This window comes from Terrapene carolina, unplaced genomic scaffold, assembly GCF_002925995.2.
Source record: "Terrapene carolina triunguis isolate 2854851 unplaced genomic scaffold, T_m_triunguis-2.0 Scaffold96, whole genome shotgun sequence".
NCBI classification, from domain to species: domain Eukaryota; kingdom Metazoa; phylum Chordata; order Testudines; family Emydidae; genus Terrapene; species Terrapene triunguis.
Genome location: NW_020664447.1, coordinates 20815098 through 20827556, shown reverse-complemented (window position 1 = coordinate 20827556; position 12459 = coordinate 20815098). Strand labels below are relative to the sequence as shown.

The 12459-nt window shown below is 39.4% G+C and overlaps 1 protein-coding gene across 1 annotated transcript in view; it reads left to right on the top strand.

The window, feature by feature from the left end:
- SHANK2 (SH3 and multiple ankyrin repeat domains 2) overlaps positions 1–12459 on the top strand; it is a 561458-nt gene that overhangs the window by 32053 nt on the left and 516946 nt on the right. Inside the window, exon 7 of the mRNA XM_029911481.1 lies at positions 5289–5405. Coding sequence (XP_029767341.1) covers positions 5289–5405 — 117 coding nt within the window. The remainder of the gene's footprint in view (positions 1–5288; positions 5406–12459) is intronic.

Sequence of the window (12459 nt, the reverse complement as noted above, 5' to 3'; positions counted from 1 at the left end):
TAGTAGACTCCTAGCATGACATCACCCTTGTTTTTTACCCCTTTTAGCCTAACCCATAGGTATATCTACCTATGTGTGTTCATGGGCAAATATCCTAGGATGTCAAATCAAGTTTTCTGACCTAAGAAGGACGTTTACTTTTCCTTCATCGTAGTTTTCTTAGTACACAATTCTTTTCCTAGTTGGTGGTGGGTATGAGTTGCAAAGTTTGGACTTGGATTCAAGCTTTTTCAGTATTCCAGGGTGTTCAGATCTTGGTTATTTGTTTGGGTCCATCTCTATTAGGAAGTAAGTAAAAGGGGTTTATCCACCATTATAATTGGTTTGGGGGGGGTAGATTGGAGGTAGGTAAGCATTTCTTTTGATTCCCTGAGAAGTCTAGGTGACAGTGATGGGGAGGAGCTTTTCTTTCAAGGATTGGTCTCACCTGCAATATCTGGAAGTACAAAGAAGAATCCTCTCTGTATGAAAACCCAACTTAATAGATTTATAGTAATTATTTCTCTCACTGAAAGGGGGCTGTGTTTTCCAAAACCACCTTCTTGGCTTTAATCCTAGATAAATCAAGTAAATTTACATCTGGATTATGGGTTAATTGAGCAATCCATCCTCAGTAAGCAACAATGTCAGTACCCCTCTCTGACATGTGAAAGATGGCAGTATAAAGCTATCCCATCTATTATCTTTTTTGAGAGATGTGAAGTGACTTAGGATAGTAAAGAACTCATTAATCACAGCTTGGTTTCTACACATTTACTAGAACAGTCATTTAGACACAGCTTCACAAATGTATTAAGTACCTAATTTAGGCACCTAAGTCTCAGTTCCAGCAGACACTGCAATCCACAAAACTCCTGCTCAGCTGCCATCTAATTCTAAATTCACTTGGTGCATAAATGTTCACTGTAAAAGTTCCCTAGGCACCTATGTTTCTGCCTCTCTGCATGGGCACTACTGCTTCCCTGTAGTCATTGGGGTACCAGCAGGATCCACAATCCTGGGAAGATGTGGGGGGGATGCCTATCTCACCTGCAGAGCCTGATCCAGTAGGCATGCACTGAGTGCACCCACTGGATTAGACCCCATCAAAAACTGAGTTGGTGTTGCCTCCCTTATATCTTTAAGTGGTTAGAGTGCTCATCTGCAATGTGGGAAACCTAGGTTCAATTCCCTTCTCTGTCTGGTGGGGAGAAAGGATTTGCACTGGGGTCTCCTACCTCTCAGGTGAGTGCCCTAACCACTGGACTATGGGATATTCTGATGTGGGGCTGCCATAGTCTCTCCTGTTGAAGCTGTTCCACTTTGTCTCACAATGACTGTTTTAGTATTTATCCAGAGAGAGAGAGAGGTCCAGTCCTCTTGCTCCAATGACTGACTGACTATTTATGGAAAGTGGAACAGCTTCAACAGGAGAACTTGAGGCAGACGTACACCAGAATATCTGATAGCCCAGTGGTTAGATCACTCTACTGGGGAAGGGAGACCCCTCTTCAAATCTTTTCTCCCCATCAGGCAGAGGGGGGAAACTGAACCTAGGTCTCCCACATCCTGGCTGGGTGCTCTAACCATTGGTCTAAAAGTTATGAAAGGTGCTATTTCCTCCTTCTCTTTCATGTGGAGTTAAGAAGGTTCCTAACTCACCTTGCAAGAAACAGCATAGACACCTCCAAGAGAGGGGTTCCCGGCTGTGGATCACAAGCAGAGATAGGTGTCCCCTGAAGCCCAGACTTAAGCACCTAACTCCGTGAGAAGGGTGGGGTTTAGTACATCTCTCACATCAGCATCTCCCATTGGGTAGTTAAGGCTGCTCCCTGCTTAGCATGCTGGCTTTTGTGGATCACATTCTGAGGTGCCTATCTCTCCCCATATGTTGTAAGGGAACCTAGGCACCTAGTTCAGGCTTTGTGGCTCCCATTTTAGTTCCAGTGATTTCTTAGGTGCCTAAAAGTTAGGCGTCACAATACTGAACATTTTCACAGAACCCCCTTTGAGGTAGTGTCACAGGCTGGGTGGCCTTTTAAGGGGAGACAGGCTAAGCCCTGCTTGTGATATAGCAACTATCCGTCATTTGATCCTGATCTGGCGGCTTAATTATCCTTAGAAACCCCAGCTATAAAAGGGTCAGGGAAGACTACAGAGAGAGGAGAGAACTCAGCAGAAAGGAGATCCACGAGACAGGAGGTAGAGTTCCCTCTCTCTCTGGGAAGAGCCTGCTGAAGGCAAGTTGAAGAGGACCCCAGGGATGGAGTTCGTCTCTGTTTTGGCTCATGGAAAGGGGAAAGGCCCAGGGAGGCAGCACTGTGGGTTGGTGTTCCAGGGGAGGAACAAGGAGCTGGGAGGACCTAGGGAGAGGCCTGAGAGGTCTGGGAACCAGAGGAGAGGCTATATTAACCACAGGCTACTGGGAAACAGCACAAGGGGTTTGGAGGTAGCAAGTAGCCTAGGGAAACAGCAGCACATCTAAAAGAACAGACCTGGCTGCTTAACATGGGGTCTCTGGGTCGGCAACCAGACCAGAGGTGAGGCTGGGTTTCCCCTACCAGCCCTAAGGAAGGGCATAACCCTCTTCCCAGCACAAGGACTGTTAAGCTGAGGTGGGGAGGGGCTGAGGACTGACACCAGAGGACGGGTTGAGGAGTAGCCTTAGAGGGGTGAAAGGATCTCTTCATTTGGACTTTTAGTTGGACTTTTATTACCTCCAAAGAGGTCTGGATTAGACACGATTTAGCTGGAAGGATAAATTATGGACAGAATAGGCAATTTGCAGCACCAAACAGCAGATCAACAGGGGGTGCTAGAGGCAAAGACTCCTGCACACCATTACGTGATATCAGGGGGAGCCACAGCAGTTCGTGGAAACACTTACAGGTAGGGAAGCATTATTAGCCACATTTTACTGATTAGAAAACAGACACAGAGGGCTAAAATCAACTCTAGCATGAACAGTCATATTTCCTGTTTGCTTAAATGGGAGCTGTCCCTTTATTTCAGGGCTGATTTTAGCCCAGAGATGGAGTGATTTGCCCAAGGTCATGTAGTGAGTCAATAGAAAAATTGGAATTAGAAACCTGAGATTCCAACATTTTAGTCCTTTGCATGCCTGCCCTCACTAGCTGCTTGACTATTGGAGAGGCAGGCATCTGAATTCTGGAACTCAGTATTTGTCTATCCTAAACTAGACTGTACTTGTGAACACAAATATACGTTATCATTTTGCAGTGATAGATTTGGTCATCCTATATGGCTGTTCCATTTGCTCCTTGGTGAATGATATCTTTCTGATGCCTTTTAGAATAAATCTATTTTCATTTAATCTGGTTTTTTTCCTCTACTTGGGCAAATAATTCATAATGAGTAAACTATTTAACAAATATTGTTTATTTCCCCCCTTTCTGCTTGTGAATGGTCTGTGACCAGAGACAAGAATAATGGTCTACTAGTTAGGGCACTAGCCTGGGACTTGGAAAACCTGGCTTCACTCCCTGCTCTGCCATAGGATAACTGAGTGATGTGGGACAGGTTAATTAGACTCAGTTCCCCATCTGTAAAATGGGGATAATAGCACTTCCCTGACTCGCAGGGGTGTTGTGAGGATCAATACATTAAAGATTCTGAGACATTCATGTACTATGGTAATGGGAGCCAGATAAATCGCTAAGATTGATAGACAGAAATACTGTGATTTTTTTCCCCTCAGATTTATTCATTAATGAAAATTATTCACCAGATAACTTCTGTGAATAATTCATGGTCTCATTCAATGAACAATTAATTCCACCTATTCAGTATTTGAAATTTGAGCCGTGCATCTGGCCAAATAATTCACAGGTTTTCTCTCTTTGGATCAAAGTCAGACCCTCTGTATGCAGCACCTCTGCATTTATTGTTGAATCTCAATCATCTTTTTCTGAGTTATGTTTTGCAATGATTTTGACTCTTCTGTATATAATACACCTCTACCTCGATATAACGCTGTCCTCGGGATCCAAAAAATCTTACCGTGTTATAGATGAAACCGCGTTATATTGAACTTGCTTTCATCCACCTGAATGCACAGCCTTGCCCCCCCCACTCCACCCCGGAGCATTGCTTTACCGCATTATATCCGAATTCGTGTTATATCGGGTCGAGTTATATCGGGGTAGAGGTGTACATATTTCTGAAGTACACTCTTGTAGCTCTTGTGCTCACAGATCGGAGGAAGATATTCAGAAGGAAACAATGTTGTGAAAAATCATTGACTTAAAATACTTTGGCTAATCTAATTCTCAAACATATTTTCACTCTTTAAAAGCAGTGTTCAGAAATCAGATCATCTTCAGTGCCATCTAGTGTCACCTTTCCAAAAAATCTTGATTTTCTACTCTAATGCTCATAAACAGAAAATAAATGCTTTTCAGCCAAATATGCAGCATATTAATTTACAGTCTCAAGGTTTTTAATCATAGTTTTTGCAGGTGAATGAATATTTTATCTTGGTTCTGTTGTATACAGTTCCCACTGCATTAATAGGAGTAACAAGCCCATGTTGGTAGATAAATAGTTCCAAATTATGCATCTTATTGTATCTTAGGCTGTTATCCTGCAAATTCTTAAGCAAACGTTTAACTTTATGCACACAAGGACTCCCATTGATTTCCACTTTAATGTGCAAACTTGAGCACATGTATACATTTTTTACAACATCTGGGCCTTATGCCCCAATTGGGCCTCTGTTGAAGCTAGTGGGAGTTTTTTCCATTGACTTCAATGGGAGGTGGATCAGACCCTTAACTTGCTCAGTTTCATATTTACTATATCAAAGATTATTTTCATTTCAAATCTTACTTCCATTTTAAAGTGTTTTTTTTTGAGCCAACCCAGGCACCCAGTGTCAGCTGTTGTGCACAGCATCCAAGTGTGGGTCCTGAACCCTTCCTGTGGTAAACATAGGAACACTGCAGAGACAGCATTCTCAGCTCCTGGAGAAGGAAATGTGTCTCTTGGTAATGACTGGCTTCATCAGATATAAAAGCACTCTCTTAGGAGGGCCAGAACTGTACCAAATGCTGCTGTACTGAAAGGAGGATTATTACAAGGTGGACCTTAAGAGGGAGAAATAAAGGAGGGGAATGATGGAGGGGGTGTCTCTTGGTGTTCCTATTGGGACTCTAGAATCATACGGAATAACTGAGAATTAGGCCATAAGGATGTAGCATATTCTTGTATGAAGAAATGTGTAATTGGGATATTTACCTGATACAGTAAGGCTATATAGTAATCAAAATGTTAAATTTATGTCTTTATAGGCTTGCCGATATGGACATGTCCAGCATTTAGAACACTTACTTTTTTATGGAGCAGATATGGGAGCACAGAATGCCTCAGGAAATACAGCATTGCATATTTGTGCCCTTTATAACCAGGTTAGTTATTATTCTTCTATAGCTTTGTATTTCTGTGTCTTTTTGCAGAGTTTTTAAAAAATAATCTTTCATGAAATGTATGAAGTAGAGTAGAACTGGAACTGAAATTTTCTTCCTGTGGAAAACCTTGCGTTTATGAAAAATTTTTAATTCCAATTTGGAATGAATGAAAATTCAGAAATGTGAAGTTTTCCATGAGAAATAAATTTTAGAAAAATTTAAGACCAACAGGGCAGCCAGGGAGCTACAGAGAGTCTGACTATTTGTCAGAAACTTAATTTAGAATTAAATAAGAAACACTTACAGAAATGCTGAAGAAAAATTGTCGCCATTTACTATGCAAAGTGGTCCTAATTCTCCACTGCCTTGTATCTTATGTAGTCATTTACAACTGTGTAAAGTAGATAAAAAATATAACCATTCTGATTTGATAGCATTTTGCATTAACTTTGCATATGTGTGAATCAACTCATATAGGTAAGATCCAAGTCTGGATCTTTATTTGCTAATAATTGATGGGAAATGCATACACCCAAGTTGGAGATCAGCATTAACTATCAAAAACTATTACAGAAAATTTGAATTCCTCTTTAAGAATGGATTTTTGCCCTACTGGGCCATATTCTGACTTTTCCAGAACTTGTGTAAGGGCCAGATTCTGTAAACATACTAGCACAAGGTCTTGTAGGATCTATCCCTAAATCCAGAGTAAACCCATCAAAGTCAACGAAATTACTCTAATCTATGCTGAAATAAATCAGATCAGAATGTGTCCCAGGGATATATCTGGAATATTGGCGGTTTTTCTGGGCAGGTTTAACTATTACTGATTAGGTTACTTTTCTCCAGTAATAAGGCCCCAGTTCAGCAAGGCATTTACACAAGTGCCTAAATTTAAGCATCTGAGTAGTCTCACTGACTTCCATGGCACAGCACACACTGACCATAAGAAGACTATTCAGATGCTTGAATTTAAGTATGTATTCTAGGCTCCAATTCAGTGAGGCATTTAATGATTAATTGATGGGAAGATAACAAAAGCATTAGCACACTAGTATAGGGCCAAGCAGGGAGGATTTGATTTAAATCATGATTTAAATCAAATTGATTAAAATCTCTAGTCAGGAAGACTTGATTTAATCGTAGATTTCTACATAAAAGTGCATTCTTGTTGCTTGTTATAACCTTAATACATATTCTTCACAACTCAGAGATAGATGTAGGTTTCATTTTTAGAAGGTACACATTATACATTTTTAAAGTGATTTATTTTGAAAACTTTTCAGATTCGTTTTACAGCTATATCAGAAAATGAATGATTGTTTGGTTATTTCATTTACCAAAGGTAATTGAAGCAGATATTTATGAAGTCATTGGGCGGTGAACTATCTCCAATTCAACATGTTAATCATTAATATTTGGAGGATTTTCTTGCCATGCTGTATTAGGAGGAGAACATCACCAGACAGACATTTACATTGTTTTATTTAACTAAAACAGCGTTATGTATTCTGGATTTTTTTCTTCTAATTTGATTTCTCAATTTGGAATGAATTAGTTCAAAGGAAGAAAATATTCTTTCTACACCAGCAGAAGAAGCTACTGCTATTAAAAGTGAGATTATCACTCCAACAGTCTCTGAATCCAAGTGCTTAGGTGACTTCTACCAGTTCACTGGTGTGACTTTCTTTAAAACATCATCAGCAAACATATTTCTTGAATGGTTCACCCTTAGCTCTGAAATTTATTATAGTTGGCATTATGGAGGGATGATTGCTGGATGTCCATGTCATAGCCAACTCCTCTTCTTCAGCAGTTAAGGTTTGACCCTGGTACCGAGTACTGAGAATATTTGCAAGAAAATGAGCTGGAGATAGTGCTTGTCCCATTTGTTTTTTTAATGCTTGTAATTTAACTCTGTCATTGCATATTTCTCTTTTAATGATCTCACTCAGTTCCTTCCAAATTTCAACAGCATCAGCAATAAAACAGCTATTTCCCCGCATTTCGTTCAAGGCTACAGAAATAGGCTTTAGGTACTCAGCCTGTGTTCAACATTTCTCTTAAACCCAATATTGAGAACTTTGGCTGTGACAATGCCATCTATTTTTTCACGATTTTGTTCACAAACTGTCATCAGATTAGGCCAGTTCTTGATATAGCCATTGCACGTCTTGCGGGAGAGTTAGCTTGGTTCCTCCCACTTTTTTCATAGCAGCTGCTGCAAAGTGGTTGTTACGGAATTATTTTGCAATTTCAACAACATTAGCCTTTATTTATGGAACACTGAAGTCTTTGGCTAGGAGGTGCATCAAATGAGCACTGCAACTGTATATTATTAGTTTGGGACTCTTCACTCTCTTCTAAATTTCTTCTCATCTTGGATACATTTGCAGAATTTTCTGTGACCAAGCTGCGTACTAGACATTTCAATTTTTTTTCACAGTTTGTTATAGCTTTTACTGCTACTTCTTGTAAGTATTCTGCTGTGTGTGCATTTCTTGATGTATCAGTTGTTTCTGTAAGGAAGACATTTCCTTCTTCTGTTGTCACACAAGCACATTCAACAAGATCGTTGTGGACATTGCTCCACCCATCAAGACTCAGGTTAACAATTGTACCCTCTAGACCTTTTGCACACTGCTCAATTTCTCTTTCATACACTTTGTCCAGCAATTTGCCTGTGACATCTGCTCTGTTGGATAGACTGTATCCTGGTCTTAATGACTGAACCATGTTAATGAAGTGTAGGTTCTCAATCATACGGAAAGGAGAGTTTGTTGCATAAACAAACCGGGCAATTTTTTTCATCAATTACCTCTTTTTGTAATCTGCTGGTTCTTATCACAAATTTATCTACGGTTGTTTCTGGATGATGGAGATTTTTTTTTCTTTTTGCTATAGGTGATATACTGTAGCTATGTGACATACATGATGTGACTGAAACACTGTCTTTGGCAGATAACTCTGAAGCTATAGAAAATTATGGCGATCTTGAAGGTGAATTGCCTTCAGAATCCTGTATGTTGAGGATAGATTCTCCTAAGCAAAATAAGTCAATGCAATTATTTAATTATTATTACCATACTGCTCATTGTATTCACTGACACTCATTACTGCTTTAAAGGTGAAATTGTAAAAGGAAGATCTGCCTATTTCAGCTATTTATTTTTTATCGTAACTGCATCTAAAATGATAGTACCATAGAGTAACAATTATATTTTTTGCTCAAACATGAGAATTCAAGAATACTACAGAAAGAAGACAGGCAGTCCTTAAGAAAGAAATATGAAATAAAAAAGTTTACCAACCTGAAGATCCTGCATGTTCAGACATGTTCCTTTCATCATCTTTAACGCAGCTTCTTCCTGAGAAGGAACACTTCTCATGATGTTGTTTCATTCGGGCAACCAGGCCTTGCATTTCTTTGTTGCACTGTTTGCATTTTGCACGCATGCCTGTCTTACCCACAGGTAGAGGAACTTCATTAAAATATTCTCAAACTGGGTCCTTTTTATGGCCTGCTGCCATTATAGGTTTTTCCTTCTAGTGAGAGAATGGTATGGTAGATCTCAAATCAATGAAGGCTACACTCAGAAAGACCTCAAGACTTCTGGAATATGCTGCTCACACTGTTTCACTTTTGTTTCTACTGCCTCCCTTCTCACATTTATCTCCAGACTTCTTCTCCTTGTCCAGATCTATTCCGCCCCCAACAATCTTCTATTCATTGAACTTTTTGAAACTTTGCACTTTTAGAGAGAGGTAAGGGATTGACTCTGTGTACACAAATTTGCAGAGGGACAGTAGGGTTGAGGTCTGTTATTTCTCACCTCTATATATTATTTATTTTAAAACGTTTTTGCTGTTAACAAGCATGTTAACTCTGGAGACACAAATCCACAGATTGAGAACTGCAAAACTAAGCATGTCTGATGGTATCTTCTAGACTGAGCACTGAGTCCCATTGGGTAGATAGAAAATTAACTTAAATTATCTACACAGAAGCCCCTGGAGCCCCATAAGATTGGGTCCCTAATCCATGAACTATTGGAACTCATTTACAAAACTTGTCTTAAACATTACATGAATATATTGTCTCATGCTATACAATTAGAATTTATAATCCCTAGTCCATGATGAGATATCTTTGAGCTATAATATATCTTAATTAAAACAATCTTTAGATAGGTTTTTTTCTCAAAAAAACATTTTATCAAAAAAAAATCCAATTTAAAAAAAAATTGATTTTTATCCACCCGGGGCCAACTTTGCCCTCACTTACATCTGGCAAAAGGATTGCATGAGTTGTAGATGGTAGAAATTTGACCCTGAGCAGATAAACTAAATAAAAGGCTGCAAGGAACACAGAGCTGAAGCTCTTAAAATATAGCTCTCTATATCTGCAGTTGTTTTGAACCAATTTTCTTTTAATAACTATGGGGCAGACTGCAGTGAGTGGCTATGTAAGGGAGTAAAGGGGTTTAAGATGCCATCCATCACTCTGAGTTGGCTGTGCAGGGCCTAGTCTGGTCTTGAATCCAGACATTAGGCAGAGAGCAGAGGTTGAGGGTCTGATTCTCTTGCCTTGCATGCAAGTGCATAGGGAGAAGTGGGGAGTTGGCAGAGCCCTCCATGCATCAGTAAGCAGAGCTAACTGGACGTGGGGACAAGTTTGGTGCTTTTGGTAATGGTAATGATGTAGCCTATTTTGCCAAGATCTCAAGAGGGGTTGGAAGTCAGAGAGATGTCCAAGTTGAAGTTCTTGGAAGAGACCTTCCAACCCCAATTTTCTATGATTCTGTGATTCTTTCCAGAGCTGCTACTGGAGCATCACACTTTCTCAGGAATGAGAGTAAACTCTCAATCTAATCCTCTATTGGGAGTGAAGTTTGGCTGCATCATGTTTGAGTTGCAGTCATAGCAATGAGCTGCTACTTGTAGATATGCTTCCCTCCTTACAGCCTATTGTTTTGAATATTTGGATATGCAAATTCAAAGGCAAAACCTTCTTGCTTTATTTAAGCGAGTAACTTTGAGAGGTCAATGGGACTACTCCTAAGTATTGGCAAACAGGGCTTGGTGCTTTTATTTTCACATTGGGTCATTTTATAACATTCCAACACTATATGTATTAAAACCATGTTAGGGCACTGTGCATGGAATGCTGCATTGCATTAGAAAAACACAAGTAATGAGACATGATTGTAACTAGTAAAACATCTGTTAAAGCATCTGTTTCTTAATTAATTACAATCTTGATTGAAAAAGCCGTGTCAAAGCAGATTTCTTCACTTCCTTTTGTATGTCTAAAATATCTTGACTTTTTCAAAAGAGACGATTTTTGGAATAATTTAACATTTTCAAACATCAGCTTGGCATAAAGTACGTGTGTCAATTGATATTAGTTATTAGGAATCCAGTTCTGCAAATCCTTCCTGCTGACTGCAGTGCTTATTGTTGGTTGTGGTATTCAGGTAACATGGCAATGAGAGCTGTACTAGATAGAGTGCTCATGACTTCGTCTGGACCCGCTGTAGTAAGTAGGGCCATGGCCTAAAAGGGCATAAGGGCCAGCACAAAGCCTGTGTGGTGGGGTATACAAACCCCACACTGGGCTGGAAGGGGTTAAAGGACAGTACTGGGCCCAGGTAGCTCCCCCCCTTCAGTCCTGCAGAGCATTCTCTAACTGGAGAAGGGATTGAAAAGGGAGCAACTCAGCTCAGAAGCGGGATGAGGACAAATCTACCTTGAAGGCTCCTGACAAGGGTGCTGGAGAAGCCTGTGTGTTAGTAAAGTTAAAATAGGTATTAGTATGATAAGAATGCTATTAGTATTATAAGAATGAGTGTTTAGACTTTGAATGCTTGTGGGTTGCTGCATACGTTAATCTCACTTATAGCATCTGTGTCCCATATTGCAAGGTAATATTTAAGCATTTGTATTGTAAGCCTCTGTAAATCACCAGAGAGGAGAGAGACATTAGCTAGTGTAAAGTGCTGCTCTCCAACAAAAGATGTTATGTCCTGGCTAACAAGGAAGGCCCATCGACACCAGATGGACTTTTGTGGAACATTACAGAGGACAAAAAGCTTATATTGAAACTTCACGTACTGAAGTTCACAAACCTTTACCACACGTTGCAATCCTTGCATATAGTAGCTTTAGTGGACATTTCTGAGCCAAGAAGTTCTCCTTCTGGATCTTTTACTGGAGCCTTTGCATCCTGTAATTTCACTGTTATATCCCACATGTTCCCTGTTTTCAGGACTGGCTGATCAGGGATGTGTGAAAATAAATAATTATTTACTGGCAGTGTTGTTGTTATAACCAGTAAGTAATTGTTATAGATCTCTACTAATCCATTTCTTTGTTCCTTCTGTTAAATAATGTGTTATCTTATGGCAAAGGGGAGGGAGGTGGATGGGGAGGACAGGAGGGGTGACAGTGTCCTTTTTACCCTGTAATTCCTTTAGGTGGCGTCATTACCCATTTGATTTTGTTTTAAACTCAACCTGAGTTGCTGGGAAATACTCTCATCAGTCAGTAATTGCCCCTTCCTGGATGCCAATTAAATGAGGACCTAAATATGTTTTTGTTTTAAGGTCACTTTACAGCCCCTGGTCTCTCAATAAAATTCTAGCAAGAGAAAAAAATTAGAAATTATTAGTCTATATTTTATAAATTATGCAAATATGACATGTACATTCCTTTAAAATACAACCTATTGAATTTGTTTTACTTCTGTGCTACTATGAAATCAACTAATAGATATTTGATTTTAGGCAACGAATTAAATCGAATCTGCTGACAGCCCACACATCTTTATAAAATTCACTTAAACCCCTGATGGCTAAAAAGCTGCTTCATGTTTATTTTATATACCATAAGTAAACTGCATTAAATGGTAAATATCAGAGGTTATTAAACTGTCAATACTGTACTTTGTCAAAAACAAGAATTGTAGCATTGGTAGGAAGAATCTTAATATTTAAGGGTTCCAAAATATGTGATGTAGACTTTTTTTGAACTGATAAACTGAGCTGGTGGAAAA